General features: G+C 40.0%; 1 protein-coding gene and 2 long non-coding RNA genes across 4 annotated transcripts; 2 read left to right on the top strand and 1 right to left on the bottom strand.

Moving 5' to 3' along the window:
- The first annotated feature begins 5,200 nt into the window (after positions 1–5,200).
- On the top strand, positions 5,201–6,241 carry LOC307249356. Its single transcript, XR_013844832.1, has 2 exons — positions 5,201–5,270; positions 5,934–6,241. It is a non-coding gene; the product is annotated as an uncharacterized lncRNA (long non-coding RNA).
- Positions 6,242–6,585: 344 nt separating this feature from the next.
- Positions 6,586–10,422, bottom strand: LOC307248867 (uncharacterized protein). 2 transcript variants are annotated; one of them, XR_013844818.1, is made up of 5 exons: positions 10,226–10,422; positions 8,401–8,493; positions 8,025–8,105; positions 7,024–7,276; positions 6,586–6,802 (listed from the first exon to the last, which is right to left on the bottom strand). XR_013844818.1 is itself a non-coding variant. In XM_080025397.1 (4 exons), the coding sequence occupies exons 1-4, from the start codon at positions 10,295–10,297 to the stop codon at positions 6,780–6,782; spliced, it is 429 nt and encodes a 142-aa protein (XP_079881523.1). In that variant the 5' UTR covers positions 10,298–10,422; the 3' UTR covers positions 6,586–6,779. The 2 variants fall into 2 exon arrangements, 1 of the variants encoding a protein (XP_079881523.1); XM_080025397.1 differs by lacking the exon at positions 8,401–8,493.
- Positions 10,423–10,700: 278 nt separating this feature from the next.
- LOC307249928 lies at positions 10,701–11,818 on the top strand. The gene is made up of 3 exons (XR_013844854.1): positions 10,701–10,912; positions 11,235–11,368; positions 11,709–11,818. It is a non-coding gene; the product is annotated as an uncharacterized lncRNA (long non-coding RNA).
- The last annotated feature ends 10,340 nt before the right edge of the window (positions 11,819–22,158 follow it).

The following is a 22,158-nucleotide window of genomic DNA, read 5'->3' as shown; positions in this document are numbered from 1 at the left end:
ATCCACCTGCAGAGGTTGAATTGAATTGTTTTTACCTTTATGGACGTCAATCTCCAGTGAGTGACACTTGCTCCATCATCATTCGAAGTGAGTGCACTTTGCTGCTGTGGACTTATATAACGATATCTTGTTACAGCATCAGCAAGAACAACAATGTGGCTCTTAATGTGATGGCAGTGTCTTCAGTGGAAGTGTTAGACGATAGGCATCATATTTAAGCAAAAAGGAATACATCTCATATATACAGTTTGGGCCTTTAATGTTATGCACTGAACATCAGCATGACTTTATATGAATTCAAATTACAGTTATTTAATCAAATGTTTATCTTATTTTTCAGCATCTCTTGCCCCTAAACTGACAGTGAATCCACTGGTGATCAACGAGACAGACTCAGTCACACTGAACTGTGAGACTCCATCATCGATTTCTCAGTGTTATTTCTTCCTCTTAAGTGGAGGAAGTTTCCCCTCTTGTCGGCAGACTATGACAGGAACTGAGATGCTGAAGATGGCCAATCAGGATTCACCTGCTAAAATGACAGTGTTAAAGTTAATGTGTTTTTACACTGTAAAGCTCGGAAAGGAAGATTCTCCATCTCCAAACAGTGACATATCCTCCATCACCATACACAGTGAGTGACTGCTGATTTTCCCATCCATCAATATTGTTGTGTTCTAGTTCTGAGAACCAGCACCAGTAAAGTGGCATGGTTTACTAATGAGTGTGTAAGGGTTTGCAAACCAAAAAAAGAGAGGCTGATTTAACATCCTCCACCACATCCCACTGTTATTTATTAGATCCAGATATACCCGGTTTCTTGTTAAATTATGTCAGAATGTTTGTATTCTAAGCAACAATGGATTTTTTGTTTACACATTATTGTACTGTTACAAACTTGGCACACAAGTTCTTATTATAGCTTTAGTAACATTATATGTGTGGAGGTTTTATCACTGTATGGCTCCGTCTGCATACAGACAGCAACAAAAACAATAAAAAACCTTTCTAGTTTTGTGGAAGTCAACTCAAGGGATTCCACCAAAATGCTGTCCCACACAATTGTCCACACATTAAACTGACCAGTGGCGGCTCCTGACAATAATCTCAGGGGGAGCAATTGTTGCCATGATGGGTAAAATTACCCAAAATGAAGCTAAATCAGATAGCTAACATGACAATGTCATATTGCATTTAACAGTTTGTTTTTCAAACTGTTAAATGTCCATCCATATGCAGATTGATGTTTAATGTTTGTTTTACCTTTTCTGAGAGATGATGCATAGGGGTGACACCCGAAGTTATCCATGCGGTGTCTGTGCTGCCATCAAGATGGATAAAAAGCCAGTATACAGTCCACAATCATCATGCAGCGGCAGCAGAACAGAGCGTTAGCGCCTTAGCATCCCACTAGCCTCGTTAGCCGTTCAAACGAGCCCCGTGAAAATCCGCGTTTATACGATCCCCCAATCCATCTTGGTAGATACTTGCTTGATGGTTACATTTTGTCTGGAAAGGACCTAGTCCTTTTAATGACATGATCAAGTAGCTTGCCAGCCTAGCCTGAGTTGATATTAGTTATGTTGGTCTTGAATCTGACCGCTTTGGGCAGCAGACTGGACATTTGACTGTATCAGTCATAGGTTCATTGTTTACTGTACGTATGACGACAACACGTTAGGGCGAGCACCCCCGGAGATTGCATTGCAAAGCCTGCAGTTTGAAAAAAAAAAGTTTTACATTGAAGTCTATAAGAGCGCTCAGGGCGATTTTAAAACAGCCCGAAATCGCACCAGAGTGACGGTACAGAGCACAGACGCTGATTGTACAATGATATTTAGACTTAGATGCAGGTAAAAACTGTATTGAAATAATAAATTATGATTAGAAATACAAAAAAAAATGTTTCATCATTATTATATTTTTGTTTTTTGCTGGTATAGCTCAAGGAGGACGTCGCCCTATCACCCTCTATGGGCGAGCCGCCGCTGAAACTGACAGATCTATTTCAATTTCTTCTATTGAAGCAATTGAGTCTCGCAGGATACAGACTTCACAGACTTTTACCATTACTAAGGGTAAGACATGTTTTTTATTAAAATAGAAATCCACAATATTGTCACCTATGAAAAAAAAAATAACTTACTTCTCCTTTAACTTTTGATTTCATGTTTTTGCTTTAAGGGTAGGACATGTTATTCACAATATTGTCTCCAATCACCTACTATGTACTATATATATTTTTAATGTTTTAAAATATATATTTACAGGTCTGACAGTTACCATGCCTCCTGCTACCACTGCAACTCCTACGAAACGAACAACAGGTATTAAGATTACATACATATTCAGTGGGATTTTAACCAAACCCATATTGTACTTCTGAATATTTTGAAAAAAGTCCCTTGATTCCCTCCCCAGGTTGGCCCGTTGGTGTGCCAAGTAACACTGGCCTTTTTTTTTTGGTTTTAAATGGTAAATGGTAAATGGACTTGACTTATATAGCGCTTTTCTAGCCGATTTGCTCAGCCCCAAAGCGCTTTACATATCTTACCACATTCACCCATTCATACACACACTCATACACCGATGGCAGTAGCTGCCATGCAAGGCGCTCTCTGAACCATCGGGAGCAATTTGGGGTTCAGTGTCTTGCCCAGGGACACTTCGACATGTGGCGGGTAGGCGGGGAATCGAACCTCCGACCCTGCACTCCAGAGGCAATCTTCCTACCCACTTCGCCACTGCCGCCTTTTAGATTTCTTTATTTAGAAGGGACAGTGCAAATTCATAAAACATGAGAGTTCAACATGTGTATCTGCCAGATTTTGACATGCAGGCAAATTTTCCCCTGTAGTCCCTATTTTGTGTCTACCACTTTCCTAACATGCATGAAACCAACATCAGGTGACGTAAAGTTTCACACCAACTCTTGTTTTGCTATAAGCACAACGTATTTTATCTTAAAAAAAAAATTACTTTTATAACATTTTTCTTTCTTCTATTTAACACTGTTCGATTTGCCTTATGCTTACTGTATGCTAATTATTAGGCACAATCAGACCATGGCAAATTCCTTGTATGTGTTAATGCACCTAGCAATAAACCTTTTCTGATTATGATATACAATTCAAACATGATTTATTTAGACATTTTATACAAAGTGATTGTCCTGAAATTTGGGATGGATATTCAGTTTATGCATATAAACTGATGGACATTCAGTTCATGCATTAGAGATGTTAGCCATTACAGTACACCTACCATTACAAGCTAATTTATCGCCAAAAATATAATATTGTTATGTTTTTGTACCTTCAAGAAACAGATCCTGGTGCAACTCCTTTGTATCCACAATCTGGTGATGATAAACTAACAGTTACTGTAGACTAAATATTCTTACCACAGCATCAACATGCCAACATGCGTTGCTTTGTATGTTTTGGCATACAAAACATACAAAGTTTTTGTAATGTACTTATTGAGTTTGAGTGTTAGTACCCATGGCACTAAAGATGGCTTTTTATTTTTTCTGCAACCCCAATGAAAATCGCTTAAGTAGTAACAGTAAATTAAATCAGTAACAAAGCAATACTTAAAGGAGAAGTAAGCGATATGGTCCTTTTAGCTAACTTCCTGTCAGTGACTGCAGTTAGCAATCCCCTCCCTCGTCCCTACGTCACCACCAAATGAACATGCAGACGTCATCGTCAGATAGTGTCGCGATGGAGAGCAGCGAGTCACAGGCCCGTTCACAGGCACAGAGACCCGCCTCTAGCGCTCTGTCTCCTGAATGGATAAAAACGAGCGGGATACTCAAAATTTTATCTGGCAATTACTGCAAAGCGAAATGACTGGGAGACCTGTGTTATGAACTCTGCATACTGTTAAGTGATTACTGTATGAATATAGAGTGATTTAAAGGTGAAGTAAGCGGTTTATTTATGTTAATATAAGTGTAAAATCGCTCTTTATTCATACAGTGATCACTTACATAATGTGCGCGTTTCATAAAGCCGATCTCTCAGTCAGCTGCTTTGCATGTAATCGGCAAATAAACTTATTGTAGTATTCCGACATTTTTATCCAATCAGAAGAGAGAACGCTACAAACCGACACATATACACTCCATGGTCTCACTGCCGGTGCACGCCAGAGCAACAGATGGGTGAATGTGTATGCGTCTACAATGTCGGAGCAGGTAAACATCCTTCCCAATGTCTGTGTTGATGGTTTTTATCATGTTTAATCACACTTATGGATCTGAGATGATGCTAGATAACTTGCTGCTTGAAGACCGCAGTGCATTAATGTGGTGACGTAGGGACGAGCGAGCTCTGCTAACTGCAGTAACTGACAGGAAGTTAGCTAAAAGAACCATTCCGCTTACAGCACCTTTAACACGTATATTAACAAAAAAATATCACTTACTTTTCCTATAACTTTGATTTCATGTTTTTGCTGCCCACTGGTATTGGTGCCTGAAATACTGTTGTTACGGACAGTCAAGTTATTTTGGAAATGTTGTGAGAAGCAAAACTGACTCTTGTTTACCGTTTCTCTTATTCCAAAGCAAAAATGTGGATATGGAAGTTTGCAGCAGCTGTAACTGTGGGCGTCATCTTGCTGGTTTCGGCAGTTCTCTGTAACCAAAGAAGAGCTGGTGGGAACTGTGTTGATTTGTTTGTTCAATAAAGTCCGAATCAGTTTTTAATTTGATTGTTTACACATTCCGTATTACACAGTCATGTAAAATGTCATGTCAATTGTGTGAAACCACTCCCTATAATTTTAATTGTTTTTCTTTTTAAATTGATGCATTTATAGAAGCAATGGAGTGAGAGAGATAGGCAGAAAGACTTACCCAAATTATTGACTTTTGTTAAATGTCATTCACCCTAGTCGCTAGTGCCTCCAATGTCCTGCTGGGTGAAATTAGTAGCCAGCAGAGATCCTGACCCTCCTAGAGGGGTCCGGGGGTGTGCCCCCCCGGGAGTTTTTTTTTTTTACCTTTTTAAAGTGAAATGCATGAATCTGGTGCACTTAAAGCGATTCTTACCTTTCCTGAATTTGAGAATTACAGCACATTCAAAATATCCCGCCTTCCTCCAATGCCCCACCCCCTCATTCCCCTATTGGTCCACGTCATTCCCATCCCCGGTGTTGTTTTGAAAAAACTTTATTTACACAGGCAGACATACAACAAGTGCCCCGGAGCAAGCACGTGAGTTTTGTTTACCAAAGCAATGGATTCCGATTCAGAAGCACCGGTAAGTTATATACATAAGCCTACACATATATATTTTTCAGTTCTATGGTTGTTATGCAGTGCACTATTTACTTGCTTTATTTTTTTAGTTATCATAGGCTACATTTTTTTTGCAAACACGCTAATGTTATCTAATAAAGCGGTCTCAGCTGTTCTGTTTTCAGTGTAACGTCGGTTACGGTTTTGTCTGCTAACGGCTAGCGCGTGGTTAACTTTATTACTGTTCAAAACATTATGCTTCAATGTCGAAAGCTTGAAGCTTCTATTTCTAATGCTCCGATGCTCTATTCACCAATATGAAAGCTAGCTCCAGCTGAATACAACACTACCACTATTATTCCCGTATGACAAAAACCTATATAACCAGCAGCCAAATAATACAAAGCTATAAATACAGTGTGTTGTTGTTGTGATTTTGCTCTGCCTCACTAGGCTACATAATATTCAAACTTGGCAGAGACATTGGAAACACATTTTGCTATGCTTTTGATCTAGAATTTTAGCTTCATAAGCATAATTTCACAGAGATATGAGTTATAGTAAAACAATGAATATATGCAAAACATGTATTTTCAGAAAGTGTTCCTATGTCTCTATCTTCACCCTGATATTCTTATAAAGTAAAACATTTTCTGTCTTTGTTTTTACATGTTGGTGCTTCTAGGACGACAGTGCAGTAGATCCTGACTACAGCCTTGAAGTTTTCACAGAGGGAGATGATGATATTGAGATGATGATGATTCTCCAGGCAAAGGCACCTCAAGTAGGAGGAAGAAAGCAAGGATTGAAAGTGGAGGCAGAGGAAGCCATGGCAGGGGAATGAAAGGCAGGGGCCGTGGTTTTCCACAACGCAAAAAAAAAAAAAAAATACATCAGGCCAACAGTGTACCCTGCCCTGTGAATTATGTACATAGTACAGTCTTATTACTGTATATTTGTCATAGTTATTGACCCATATTTTTAAATTAAAAATACATGCGTTTACTCTGTTGTGTTGATTTACATCTTTGAAATTTCATTTATAGTCAATTCAAGTCAATACAGTTTAAAAATGTCAAACTGCCATTTTCTTACATCATGTTTTTCTTATGCTTTGGTTACACTATGCAGAACATCACACACGACTTATTGCTGCTCCTGCGCTTCGTTCCCACCATTACATCTGATGTGCAGAAAATCTTAATATTATAATATTTATTTTCCCTTGATGCCAGCACAGGAAGTGTATTATTTGAATTTCAACTGAATGCTTACAGAATGCCCCTTAGTTTAATTTCTCCACGTATTCTGTATGAACTTCAGAATCAATTTGATTTTAATGTTTTAATGTTTTCTTATGTTACCGAGGGAATTCAGTGATCCCAAAGACAAATATCGTACATTATGGAAACCAATGACATAAGGCAAAACTTTGAAAATATTGCTTTAGATCCAGAGTTCTCCGGTTATCCTTCCAGACAAGACGGCAGGTTTGATGCCAGGACAAGCCCTGGTTGGTGCGGGTTGTCTTCTACTTTTGCGGGAGTGGTTCACCTTGACAGAGAGTAATAAAAATCAAAATGTAACATTGGACAAAATTGCAAAGTCAGGTTACTAGCCAGCTGAAAAGATTTAACTTTATCTTCTACCGATAATGCGTTTATGGACACTTATAATCTAACAGGTTACATACAGTATAAGGAGAAGTTATGCTCCTTCTCCAATGAGAGATGTTATTACAAAAAACAGTAGGTGTCAATCACATGTCGACTCACCACGACCTCTGCTGCGTTGAGTCTCCAATATTTGTTCCGTTAATGGTGCAGGGACACCACTGAGAGTCCCAAGTCGTCGGGGGTCATCTGGTCTCATCGTTCTTTTCCGAGGCATGCCCTTCCCTGCCGCCAACCGGTCCAACTTGCAGCGTATGATGGCACACTGGAGGTCTTTTATGTACTCATAACTCTTCTTGGCCTTCTTTATGTACAGACAGTAGCCACCGCTTTTTTGTTGAACATTTTGTGGTAGCTGACAGAGGACACAAAAAGTACTGTTACTAACAAATAAAAATGTGGTAAGTTGATATTAGATGGGTTTCACTTTATAAGGAGAATAATCAAAAGATATATAGACTATCAAGGAACAACATAGTATTATATAGTGTGTATTTTGAATTCCTCTAATAATAAATGTTCAAACAGACTTCAGACTTAAACTCATTGTCATTGTACCCTCAACAACTATGTCACACCCAGTGGTGAATAAAAATTCATTATGACATGAGGTGGTAGGCCCTGTCAGCGGTCTACTGACTTTTTAGAGTGCAGCATGAAGTGCTGTAAAATGAAAATTGAATACTCCACATGTTCCTACTTTATACTGTTACTTATATTACAGTTATAATCAAAGCATTCAGTTCTCGACCCAGTAAACAACATGCAGTGTGTCTGATTGGCATGAAGGGGGAAAGGCTCAGACTTTCTGAAAGGGAAGTGATTGACTCAACAGGTGGGGAGGGGTCAACGCATAAGACACAAGACAATAGACAAGGCGTCGCCTGTCTGGAAGCTATAGAATAAGCTTTCATTAGATTGAAAGGAGTGCTGAGTATATGGGGGGGGTGGGAGTGAAGGTGGGGTGACAATGTGCTGATGTAACACTGCATTTAGGAAATCAGAAAGAGAAGTCAGTGTTACGTAATTCTAAGTTTGGATGAGTGAATAAAATGTCTGTTCACTTTAAAAAGATGTTATTTTTAAACATTTGATAACTGTACCTTGTTTGTATTGTGTGAAGTGAGGTCTCTGGTGAGCAGCTGTGCAAAGCCTCCACTCCATGAACAGAGAAATCCTCCTCTCTACAGATGTATACCGGAAAAAAATAATGGGCATTTTTCACAACATTAGATACGTTGCTGTTGTTACCACACAGCACATGAGTAGAGATGATTTATAGTGTTCTGGAAACATCAGTTACATTTCTCATGTTCTGATGGGGGTAGGGAAACTGTTTAGCATAAGCTCTAGGCTTGATTACACACCAATAACGTATCACTTTTAACAATTTACTTGTTCACGTCATCATCGCAAAACAAAAAAACATGTGTGATCCAAGTTGATGGGCAGACGATAACATTAACAAACAAGGCTTACCGTTCTGAAATTGATTCTGCAATGGTGGACAATGCTGGCGGAGGAGGCCTCTTAAAACCACGTCTTATTGGCGTCGACGTTGTATTTCCGTAACTAAAACACAAACACACACACACACACACACAAATATTAACGTGAGTTGGCGGGTTGTAGCAGAAAGTTAAATTATGATAAACTGTGCGTACTGAACATGGAAACAGCGACAAACACGGATATGATATCACGTAGCCTACTATGATTTACACACATGGACAGTTAGCACCCTGCTAACTGCTGCCTTCGGTGTGTGTCAATGAGCCAAAACAATTTAAAGCACACTAGTGCTGTGTGAAACGGTGAGGAAGACTGTAAGCGGAGAATATGTCTTTATTTCCCGAGCAAACTGCCTCATTAGCTGGAGCTAACGGTAGGTCCGTTAGCATTATGCTATACGTGATCCCGGTAAGTGGCTGCAACAAATGGTCAATCGCAGTGGCGGCTCGCCCATAGAGGGCGATAGGGCGCCGCCCTCCTTGAGCCATATCAGCAAAAAACGAAAATATAATAATGATAATAATGATGTTTTTTTTTGTTTTTTTTGTATTAATAATCATAATTTATGATTTCAATACAGTTTTTACCTGCATCTAAGTCTGAATATCATTGTACAATCAGCGTCTGTGCTCTGTACCGTCACTCTGGGGCGATGTCGGGCTGGTTGAAAATCGCCCCCAGCGCTCTCATAGACATCAATGTAAAACTTTTTTTTTTCAAACTGCAAGCCTCGCAATGCAATCTCTATGGGCTCCGGGGGTGCTCGCCCTAACGTGTTGTCGTCATACGTACAGTAAACAATAAACCAATTACAGTGACTAATACAGTCACATGTCCAGTATGCAGCCCAGAGCGGTCATATTCAAGACCAACACAACTTTATATCAACTCAGGCTAGGCTGGCAAGCTACTTACTTGATCGGACTCGTACTAGGTCTTTCCCAGACAAAATGTAACCATCAAGCAAGTATCTACCAAGATGGATTGGGGGATCTTATAAACGCGGATTTTCACGGGGCTCGTTTGAACGGCTAACGAGGCTAGCAGGATGCTAATGCGCTAACGCTCTGTCCTGCTGCCGCTGCATGATGATATGGACTGTATACTGGCTTTTTATCCATCCTGATGGCAGCACAGAGACCGCATGGATAACTTTGGGTGTCACCCCTATGCATCATCTCTCAGAAAAGGTAAAACAAACATTAAACATCAATCTGCATATACGAGCCAGCGCCGTTCAACAGCTGATCGGCTATTGAACGGCGATCAGCTGTTGATCGTCGTTTAGCTGACAGCTGCTTTCACCGTCCGACATACACCCGCCTACCAAGTGCTGTAGACAGTAGTAACCCAAACCAATGTGATGATTAGCACTGTTAATGTTGCACATGCTATGCCAGCATCCATTTTTGTCTCCTAACTTTTAAAGGAAGCCTATCTGAGGAGCACACTGGTAGATGACAAGTTATCTGTGATGGCCACAGCCGGATAATTAAATCTTTTTAGAGCTAAAATAATTTTATTCAAGAAATTAACTAACTTAATTTCCAAAAATACTGTACAGTGCAATGCTTGTCTAATGTTGCCAGAGTGGTTATGCCAGATGAACAGGAAAAACAAACAGTTAAATGCAATATGACATTGTCATATGCTATCTGATTTAGGTTCATTTTGGGTCATATTTCCCATCATGGCAACAATTGCCCCCCCTGAGATTATTGTCAGGAGCCGCCACTGGTCAATCGTAAGGTTATATGAGGTTGTAGGTTAGGTTATGCAAAATAAAAAATACCTTTCCAGCACGAACTCCGCCACCATTTCGTCCGTTGTTAGCTCGGGCTGCTGCTTCATAAGTTCCCTCCATTTCACAAAAGCAGACCCGATGTTTATCCGAGTTTTTCCTCTTGCAGCATCAAGCTCCTTCTTTCTTGTGGCCTTTTCTGCTAAACTTGTCGTTTTTTCCTTCGGAGCAGCTGGTTCAGTACGCCGTGATCCACTTTGGTCTTCCATGTTCAGTCGCTACTCGCTACTGTCTGCCCTGCCGTAGAATCAAAACAAACCCTCTACCTGAGGCTATATGGTCTAGATGCAGCCGCTGCCGCCTACCAGTGCAGCTCGGCCAAACATGCCAAAAACGCCCATATCTGCCAAACACGCCCATATCGGCCAAAAACGCCTACAGCTTGTTGCTATGGTTGCTCTGCACTAAACTGTGTGACGTTCTTCCTGTTCCGTTCTGTTGGTTAATATCGCGCTAGCCAGCTAGCTGCTCTTGCTGCTGTCGATGTTGAGACCATTTCACCAGCAAAATGTTTAAAACAGGACATTACAGCACAGTTAAAAACAAGAGAATCAGCATCCGCAACATTAAACATGAATACTAAGTGCTCATAGTACAGGAGTTACGTCTCCAGCGAGAGTATGGATTACAACAGTCAGCTGGGACTGAAACAGACACCCCCCTGCTCTTCTATATCAGGTAAGTCAATACAAATGTTTTATTCGCCTACTTCGTTACCTAATGTTATGTTTGTGTTATTCAAAGGATTTTGTTGGTTAGAAAATAGCTTAACGTTACAGACCAAATAGCTTCTTTATAAGTCTTATCTGAATGATAATTAGTATATGATAAAAATTATTAACGTGTTTGTTTGTATTAAATTAGACTGGCATCTGGTCAGCATATGAGGTAACAGGTTAGGTGTTACTGTTAACATTACTTTGGTGGCAATGTATAATTTATTTGACTATGTTAATTAATGACTAACATGATTTTTATGTGATGTGTCTTTTGTGAATAGATTTGCAAGCTACGAACACCTGATGACATTTTGGAGCTTTGCATCAACAAAATGGTCTGGGTCTCCATAGCCAAATCAGCTGCCTAAAGAAATTAAGTTGTCACACCTGCACGTCCTTCAATGGTGCTTTGTTGGTAGTTACATACTTTATAATACATAAACAAGATGTCATTGTATTTGTGTAGACTTAAAGGCTAAACTAGCGACTCAGTCCCCTCAAATACATCAGTGTAATTAAGTGACTGTTTTTTTCTATTTTTAGGTGCACATGAACTTTGTACAACATTTTGTCAAAATCAATGAATATCTCCTCACAATATGCTACCTGTCCGTACTGTCTGAGCGCTGAACAAAAATCTGATGTTGATACACAGCCTACATGCTGTGTTTTCGCACATCATTCTTTTTAGTTTTAGTTTTATGTTTCTGTGTACCTTGTGTTTTTTTTTTGGCCGATATGGGCGTTTTTGGCAGATATGGGCGTGTTTGGCATGTTTGGCCGAGCTGCACTGGTAGGCGGAAGCGGCTGCATCTAGACCCTTCTCACCTGAGGACGCGCCTTGATGACGCGCGCAGAATGCGCCATACAGAAGCAGGGGAAACAGACAGGTCTGTCGGCCAATCAAATCGTTCGGTCCGAACGATTTGATTGGTTGTAATTTTCACCTAATATTATGAGACTGAAATAATTGTTTCTTTTTATTCCTGGTGGGTCTACCATGCATTTTAGAGTGTAAAAACCTTATTTATACCATTTTAAAGTCATTTAAAATAAGTGTAAAAACCTTACAAAGGTAAGAATAGCTTTAAAGAGGAAAATTAAGAGGCTAAATCTGAGGAATTTTGTGTGAACAAATAATTTGGAGACACTGGGTCGGATGAATGAGAAGCTATTGAAGAAAAACACATGCATTTTCCATAAAAATATGTATTTAAAATAAAATATTATGCAGGGTCCTCTGGGTTGGGCTTGGTGCTCTTTTTCTTTTACGGGACATCTTTCTCTGTAATATAGTGAATGCATTTAAATGCAGTGAGAGGAACGAAGCAGAAGAACTCTTGTCCAGCTATCTTTATTCCCACAGACAAGGCTGAAATAGGCTATAGACTATACACAGTGCTTGGGAAACTGAGGGCAGCCCCATTTCCAAATGTTTTTATATAAACTCAATACACACTGTGCATGGACGTGAATGTGACGTGATCAGTTAAAGCGGCTACGAGTAACATTTAAATATCTTTTAAACAGGTTTCCTCTGATAATCATAAATTACCTTTAACAGCAAACGAGACCATCAGTGCAAAGAAAGACGTTTTTATATAGTTTTTATTACTGCTTTTGGTCTTGTCGCACACCCAGTCAGATTTTCGGTTCGCTCGTGCAGGCTCTATGGTCACATATCCGCATTGGTCGCAGATTTCAGTGTGGCGCTGCAACGCGATTTGAGAAGCCTATCCCTCCAGGTGAGGGAAGGGGAGCGGGAGCCTTGTTTGAGACAGTTATTTGTCGTCATAATGACTGATAACGGGGCTGAACCATCAAAGAAAGAAAAAAAGAATGCAATGAAGAAAAGCTAAAAGGGAGAGTGATATAGGCTACGGGCGGGACAAGGGCGTTGCCAAGCAACGTGTATACAATTTCACGAGAGCGAAGCTAGACTGCAGTGTTTACTCCTAAATGAATGAGCGGTTGGTACTAACACAAAGTTTGCTTTGCTTCACCATCATCAGATAACCATTATCTGAAATAGTCATTATTTACATCAACAACACAAACACATTACCTCATCGTGATCCATACTAACTGCCGGTCTCGTTCATTCGCTTTCTGTGAGGACACGTAATCTTTCAGCTCCGTGAGAGAGAGTAGTTAGGTGACGCTGCTGCATCAACTCATTGCAATCAGGTGTGTAGCACTGACTGGCATTAGTTGATGCAGTGTCAAAACCACTCTCACGGAGCCGAAAAGAGTCCTCACACTTTCAAAACACGGACATGCACTATATTGCGCCCTTCTCAGTTCACACTCGCAGGCCTTGCACAAGCTAGAAAACAGCTTTGCGACAGCGGGCTTCGTAAAAATACTACCGCTTTTGTCCAAAGGGGACGCCAACGTGCCATGTTACTCGTAGTGGCTTTAACCTCGGATTATCTCCCAGATGATCTGATTCAATTATTCGGCTATTAACCATCTAGACCAAAACACTGTATTCCTTTTTTTGTGAGATAACTTATATTTGCTTAATATGATGTTAATATCAAAAACACAAACTCAAACTCAAATTTTTTCTTTTTTTTTTCACATATTCATCCGCGCCCCCCCTGCCACAACTCCGGGCCCCCCCGCCCCACAGTTTGAAAACCACTGGGTTATACAATCAGATTAAGCAAAATGGTAACTATCCAACACAACATTAGATTTCAGCTCCATCAACAACAATATAAAACAAATGTAACACATAACGATGTGGATCAGCAGAATAGGTTCTAATGGCCACGCTGATACCAACACAGCTGCTTTACGAGCAACTGATGGTCACTGCTCTGCCAGAAGTAACAACATTCTTCATTTGGGTTAAACTGGTTCACACAGTTGTCCTTATACACACATTTTGGCTCAGATCTTAAACCAAGCCAATTGCAGTTTTGCGATGCTCAAGAATCAACTTAATGCAGATTCTCATTTGTTCAGTTGAACAGAATTCACAAAGCTTAACGGTACTAAAAGCCAATTGTGGTCAACTGCTTGCAAAACTGCTATCTCAAACTGAATGTACAACATGCGTATAAGAGACCACCACTGGCTGCACTGAGACAAAAATAACTTCCTTTGCTCGAACATGAAACTTACCACATGTGTGTGCGCTTAATACTGAGAGACAATAAGGCATCACTGTTCTCTTATCAGCTGGTGTATCTTTTTAGGGCTAAATAATTTGATTAAAAATGTAATGCTGTCCAATTTACACACACAAATTACTTATTTTTGTTCTGAGAATCATTATTTGAAATAAAGTCCAGACTTTGCAATAAAAATCATGGGAAGCTATCATCTGACGGTTTGTGGTCTTTCTCAATAGCAGGTTCTCATGATGTGGAATGCTGGGAGTCTGAGAATAAGAATAATGTAAGTTTTACACAAGGAACATTACTAATATAATGATTTATACAGTATTTATGACTAGACATTACAGTTGGTTTCTGTCTTTTCCCAGTCTGACAAATACCATGTGTACTACACTATCTCTGAGGAGCCAGCTGCCTCAGACCTGAAGAACATGCTGTACAGACACACTACAACTGTTGTATACTATAAAGAGATACACTTTGAGTGTCTGAGACCATGATCAGAGTGTCAAAACATGCCAATGTGTCGTAGGCTACACAGCGAACACAACATAACACACACACACACACACACACACACACACACACACACACACACACACACACACACACACACACACACACACACACTTTATTTCTCAAAAGTATGGTAAAACTATGTGGTCACCTTGACAGGTTATGTCTAATTATATTAATGTAACATTTTGTGATCTTGATCATGCTTCTTTGTACACATTTCCCATTAATTCAGGATGTTTCCTAGAAAAGGGCATTAGCAGAATTTTTTTATGACAAAGGGCAGTGAAAATATGATTGTTAAAAAAAAATAGTCTTGTGTCTCAGTTTACCCCAGCTGTGGGGTAAACTGAGACAGACCAGAGAAATCAAGGGGGTAAACTGATCCACTTACTTTTTCCACTCTGAAACTACCATAACAAACACATTGTGTATCAGTTACAATCCTGACAGCTAGCGTGAAAACCAAATATTCCAAAACTAATGTCGGACGAGTAACAGAATCATGGGGTTTGGTCAATTAAGAAAAACATTTTGGTAACTCTGATCAAAAACACTATATCATTCTTATTCAATAATTAACATTCAAATGACAGATAGCATTTAGAACCAGTTAGATTAAAACACAGTCTGGGGGTCAGAACTTAGAGCCAGCTGTCTGGGGGTCAGAGCAAAGAACAATCAAAACCAGCTAGAACAGCCTGGGACTCAGAACACAGGACTAGACCCAGCTGTCATTTTCCATCTTTTGAGTCTTTGATTAATATTTTTCTGCATTTGTTTTATTGGGATCATTCATTGAATAAAGACATATTACTTAGAGTCTATTGGTGTTAAAGGTCAATCTCCTGTCCCCCACACACATACGTGCCAAACCATGCCCTTGCTGACACGCCTTCAACCCACACCTCCAGCCCACATTGTCTTTTGTCTTATTCAAACTAGTCTCCTTGCTACCTCAAATATAATGGATTCATTAAAAGAGGGCACAGAAACTGTCTAACGTTACCCCACAGCATTTGTCTCTCTTTACCCCACTGCCACAATTTGAGATCTCTGAGGAGCCAGCTGCCACAGACCTGAAGAACATGCTGTACAGACACACTACAACTGTTGTATACTATAAATAGATACACTTTAAGTGTCTGAGACCATGATCAGAGTGTCAAAACATGCCAATGTGTCGTAGGCTACACAGCGAACACAACATAACACACACACGCGCATGCACGCACGCACGCACGCACGCACGCACGCACGCACGCACACACACACACACACACTTTATTTCTCAAAAGTGTGGTAAAACTATGTGGTCACCTTGACAGGTTATGTCTAATTATATTAATGTAACATGTTGTGATCTTGATCATGCTTCTTTTGCAAAATGTTTTTCTGCTTTAAAATAAGGAGAATAAAGCATGTTCATAATCCCCGTTTTTTCTCAGTTTTTCTTTTACATTTGCTTCCCTCTAAGGGAGCTAAAATGATTTATCAGTCAAATGTACACATTTCCCATTAATTCGGGATGTTTCCTAGAAAAGGGCATTAGCAGAATTTTTTCATGACAAAGGGCAGTGAAAATATGATTGTTTTAAAAGAAATTGTCTTGTGTCTCAGTTTACCCCAGCTGTGGGGTAAACTGAGACAGACCAGAGAAATCAAGGGGGTAAACTGATCCACTTACTTTTTCCACTCTGAAACTACCATAACAACACATTTTGTATCAGTTACAATCCTGACAGCTAGCGTGAAAACCAAATATTCCAAAACTAATGTCGGACGAGTAACAGAATCATGGGGTTTGGTCAATTAAGAAAAACATTTTCTAAACACTTGAAAGTAACTCTGATCAAAAACACTATATAATTCTTATTCAATAATTAACATTCAAATGACAGATAGCATTTAGAACCAGTTAGATTAAAACACAGTCTGGGGGTCAGAACTTAGAGCCAGCTAGTGTCTGGGGGTCAGAGCAAAGAACAATCAAAACCAGCTAGAACAGCCTGGGACTCAGAACACAGGACTAGACCCAGCTGTCATTTTCCATCTTTTGAGTCTTTGATTAATATTTTTCTGCATTTGTTTTATTGGGATCATTCATTGAATAAAGACATATTACTTAGAGTCTATTGGTGTTAAAGGTCAATCTCCTGTCCCCCACATACATACGTGCCAAACCATGCCCTTGCTGACACGCCTTCAACCCACACCTCCAGCCCACATTGTCTTTTGTCTTATTCAAACTAGTCTCCTTGCTGCCTCAAATATAATGGATTCATTAAAAGAGGGCACAGAAACTGTCTAACGTTACCCCACAGCATTTGTCTCTCTTTACCCCACTGCCACAATTTGAGAAAAAAACTACCTCTCTCAGCAAATCAGGCTAATCTTCAGTTATCATCATCACATGGTTTCATATGTTGTTAGTTCATCAACATGTATAATAGAAGTTTTTCTACCTGAATCAATTTGCTTTGGCACAACAATCGATTAAGTTGACTTACTTTTACATGCAAAAAATATTTTTTGTGAAAAAAACATGCTTACAACCTCACCATGAGGTCCTCTCTTTCATGGCCAAGGGGAAATGAGAGGGGCTTGAAAACATATATCTCACATGACCAAAAATGTGTTCCATTGCCTAGATACAGGGGGTGTCTCACATTACCCGATGGCTCACAATCCCCCGTTCTCCCCTATTTATTTTACAAACTTTAATAATGAAATATTTGAAAAAAAGAAAACTATGACGGCACAGCTGTGCCAAACTCTTTCATGACTGGGGAGATAACCATTGGAGACTCCAAGAAGTCACGGCTCTTAGCAAATAATAGGGTATGAAAACGAGACAGGGATTTTTAGATGCTCCAATCCATAACTGTACATGTAGACACACACTTGTTTGCAGACATTCTTACCTCAGGTGAAAATTATGACATGATACAACTTCATGATACAAAGTCACATTTTAGTGACTTGTTGTGTTCAAAGGCGTCAAGGATGTAAATATGTAAATGAAGGGGACATGTTTTGAAGTTCACCCTGTATCACATGGCACCAGGGCCGGCGGTAGCCAGGGGCCAGAGTGGGCCGTGCCCACCCAATCAAAAAAAAAAAAAAAACTTTTTTTTTTTTTTTTTTTTTGGTGGAAGTCCAGACCCATTATCGGACAGACCTGTTCATTCGCTGTCCAAGAAAATGTCAAATAAATTCAGACAATTAATTAATACCAAAGAATATACCATTACCATGCATTGCTTCTAATTGTATTATTGGGTGGGCAGGACAGCCTGCCTCCAAGTTACCCACCCGCTTATAGTGGTCACTGGTCAGCAGAGTCGGCCTGAGGCATAAGCGAAATGAGCGGTTGCTTAGGGTCCCGACTGCCAGGGGGGCCCCCCCAATTTATTTTTTTATTTAGTTTTTTTTTAGTTTGTGTGTTTGATATCAACATCATATTATGTAAATGTAAATTATCATACAATAAAAGGAATACAATGTTTTGGTAGATAGTTAATAGCTTAATAATTGAATCAGTTCATCTGGGAGGTAATCTGAGGTTAACTGATCACGTCACGTTCAAGTCCGTGGCATGCACAGTTAGTATTGAGTTTATTTAAAAATATTTGAAAATGGGGCTGCCCTCAGTTGCCCATGCACTGTGTATAGTCTATAGCCTATTTCAGCCTCGTCTGTGGAAAAAAAGGGTAACACTTTACAATAAGGTACACAAAATTGTAGTAGCTACTACATACCTACTACATAGTTTTTTTTTTTTTGTGCTACCTATGTGTTAGGTAGCACAAAAAAAAACCCCCCTATGTAGTAGGTAGCACATAGGGGTTTTTTTTTTGTGCTACCTATGTGTTAGGTAGCACAAAAAAAAAAACCCTATGTGTTACCTACTACATAGTTTTTTTTTTTGCGCTACCTATGTGTTAGGTAGCACAAAAAAAAACCCTATGTGTTAGGTAGCACATAGGGTTTTTTTTTGTGCTACCTATGTGTTAGGTAGCACAAAAAACCCCCCCCCTATGTGTTACCTACTACATAGTTATTTTTTTTTGCGCTACCTATGTGTTAGGTAGCACAAAAAAAAAAACTATGTAGTAGGTAACACATAGGGTTTTTTTTTTGTGCTACCTAACACATAGGTAGCGCAAAAAAAAAAAACTATGTAGTAGGTAACACATAGGGTTTTTTTTTGTGCTACCTAACACATAGGTAGCACAAAAAAAAAAACCCTATGTGCTACCTAACACATAGGGGTTTTTTTTTTGTGCTACCTAACACAGGTAGCGCAAAAAAAAAACTATGTAGTAGGTAACACATAGGGTTTTTTTTTGTGCTACCTAACACATAGGTAGCACAAAAAAAAAAAAACCCTATGTGCTACCTAACACATAGGGTTTTTTTTTTGTGCTACCTAACACATAGGTAGCGCAAAAAAAAAAAACTATGTAGTAGGTAACACATAGGGGTTTTTTTTTTGTGCTACCTAACACATAGGTAGCACAAAAAAAAAACCCCTATGTGCTACCTAACACATAGGGGTTTTTTTTTTGTGCTACCTAACACATAGGTAGCGCAAAAAAAAAAACTATGTAGTAGGTAACACATAGGGGTTTTTTTTTTTGTGCTACCTAACACATAGGTAGCACAAAAAAAAAAAAACCCTATGTGCTACCTAACACATAGGGGGGTTTTTTTTGTGCTACCTAACACATAGGTAGCGCAAAAAAAAAAAAACTATGTAGTAGGTAACACATAGGGTTTTTTTTTTTGTGCTACCTAACACATAGGTAGCACAAAAAAAAACCCCTATGTGCTACCTAACACATAGGGGTTTTTTTTTGTGCTACCTAACACATAGGTAGCGCAAAAAAAAAAAACTATGTAGTAGGTAACACATAGGGTTTTTTTTTGTGCTACCTAACACATAGGTAGCACAAAAAAAAAACCCCTATGTGCTACCTAACACATAGGGTTTTTTTTTTGTGCTACCTAACACATAGGTAGCGCAAAAAAAAAAAACTATGTAGTAGGTAACACATAGGGGTTTTTTTTTTGTGCTACCTAACACATAGGTAGCACAAAAAAAAAACCCATATGTGCTACCTAACACATAGGGTTTTTTTTTTGTGCTACCTAACACATAGGTAGCGCAAAAAAAAAACTATGTAGTAGGTAACACATAGGGTTTTTTTTTTTTGTGCTACCTAACACATAGGTAGCACAAAAAAAAAACCCTATGTGCTACCTACTACATAGGGGTTTTTTTTTTGTGCTACCTAACACATAGGTAGCACAAAAAAAAAAAACTATGTAGTAGGTATGTAGTAGCTACTACAATTTTGTGTACCTTATTGTAAAGTGTTACCTTTCAAATTTATATTTCTATGGAAAATCCATGTGTCTTTCTTCAATAGCTTCTAATTCATCCGACCCAGTGTCTCCAAATTATTTGTTCACACAAAATTCCTCAGATTTAGCCTCTTAATTTTCCTCTCAAAGTGCACCAGATTCATAGCCTGGCATTCTCAGACCTGCCACTAGGCGCTGGCAAATTAAATTTGCTGCGCGTGTTGGTCTGGACACGCTCCGTTGAAGCTTTATCAAGAAAACCAGAAATCTGGCTGTGGTTTCAATTGGTTCTATCTAATATGGGCGCGCCAGAGCCCTTTATATGGTACTCTGGGGAGGACGTAACCGGATGACGACAGTGACGTGCATGCGACGTCGAAGCCGTGATAGTAAATATCAAAGATGGCTGCGGATATGTTGTGTGAGTTTGAGACTGCTTTGGCCTCGACCCTTAACGATTTGGAAGACGGCACTCAAATCTTTCATTAGCAAGTAAGTGGAATGTTCTGTTTTGCCGACCGACAACGGCAAACGTTTAATTTAACAGTTTAACAGCTGTTCGCTAAACGAACAGCTGTGCATCGCACCTTGTGCATCGCTCTGATTGGTTGTAGTGCTATCCAACTGCGTGCAGTGGCATTTGAAATGCACGAGTAGGAGCCGCCCCTTGAGTTGGAAATTACTATTGATCGTGGCCAGACCCTCTATCGTTCAAGATATCAGGGTCTGGATTTCCAGGCTAGATATCAGGGTCTGGATCTCCAGGCTACCAGATTCATGCATTTCACTTTAAAAAGGTAAAAAAAAAATCTCCCGGGGGGGCATACCCCCGGACCCACCTAGCAGACTTGTGACCTCGGCTGGCTACTATTTTCACCCAGCTGGACATTGGAGCCAATAGTGGAAATACTATACAGTATCTCACAAAAGTGAGTACACCCCTAACATTTCTTCAAATATTTCATTATATCTTTCCATGCGACAACACTGAATAAATGACACTTTGATACAATGTCAAGTAGTCAGTGTACAGCTTGTATAACAGTGTAAATTTACTGTCCCCTCAAAATAACTCGACAACACAGCCATTAATGTCTAAACTGCTGGCAACAAAAGTGAGTACACCCCTAAGAAAAAATGTCCAAATTGGGCCCAAAGTGTCAATATTTTGTTTTGCCATCATTATTATCTAGCACTGCCTTAACCCTCTTGGGCATGGAGTTCACTAGAGCTTCACAGGTTGCAACTGGAACCCTCTTCTACCCATTCATGACGACATCAAGGAGCTGGTGGATATTAGAGTCCTTGCGCTCCTCCATCTCCCGTTTTAGGATGCCCCAAAGATGCTCAATAGGGTTTAAGACTGGAGACATGCTTGGCCAGTCCATAACCTTTACCCTCAACTTCTTTAGCAAGCCAGTGGTCGTTCGGAGGGGTGTTTGGGGTCGTTATCATGTTGCAGTACTGCCCTGCGGCCCAGTTTATGAAGGGAGGGGATCATGCTCTGCTTCAGTATGTCACAGTACATGTTAGAATTCAATGAAATGTAGATCCCCAGTGCTGGCAGCACTCATGCAGCCCCAGACCATGACATTCCAACCACCATGCTTGACTCTAGGCAAGACACACTTGTCTTTGTACTCCTCACCTGGTTGCCGCTCCACACTCTTAACACCATCTGAACCAAATAAATGTATTTTGGTCTCATCAGACCACAGGACATGGACTACTGCAACCATGTCCTGTGGTCTGATGAGACCAAAATACATTTTTGTTTGTCTGTTTGTCTTCAGCAAACTTTTTGTGTGGTTTCTTGTGCATCATCTTTAGAATAGGCTTCCTTCTGGTATGACAGCCATGCAGACCAGTATGATGCAGAGTGTGGCGTATGGTCTGAGCACTGACAGGTTGACCCCCCACCCCTTCAAGCCCTTCAGCAATGCTGGCAGCACTCATACGTCTATTTTCCAAAGCCAACCTCTGTGTACGACGCTGACCATGTGCACTCAACCTTCGTAAACTGGGCCGCAGGGAGGTATTGCAACATGATAACGACCCCAAACACACCTCCAAGATGACCAGTGGCTTGCTAAAAAAGCTGAGGGTAAAGGTGATGGACTGGCCAAGCATGTCTCCAGACCTAAACCCTATTGAGCATCTTTGGGGCATCGTCAAACGGAAGGTGGAGGAG

This window comes from Ammodytes marinus, assembly GCF_949987685.1.
Source record: "Ammodytes marinus genome assembly, chromosome: 4".
Taxonomy (NCBI): Eukaryota; Metazoa; Chordata; class Actinopteri; order Uranoscopiformes; family Ammodytidae; genus Ammodytes; species Ammodytes marinus.
Note: the sequence above shows the minus strand (reverse complement) of the source record. Positions and strands in the feature narration are given on the sequence as shown.

Bases quoted from the DNA above. Each gene is read 5' to 3' on its own strand.
- LOC307248867 (XM_080025397.1), bottom strand. From the start codon at position 10,297: ATGGAGGGAACTTATGAAGCAGCAGCCCGAGCTAACAACGGACGAAAT. The intron at 8,106-10,225 runs GTATTTTTTATT...ATACATCTGTAG, and splicing joins GCGGAGTTCGTGCTGGAAAG to AGAGGAGGATTTCTCTGTTC. The intron at 6,803-7,023 runs GTGAGTCGACAT...CTCTCTGTCAAG, and splicing joins TCAACGCAGCAGAGGTCGTG to GTGAACCACTCCCGCAAAAG.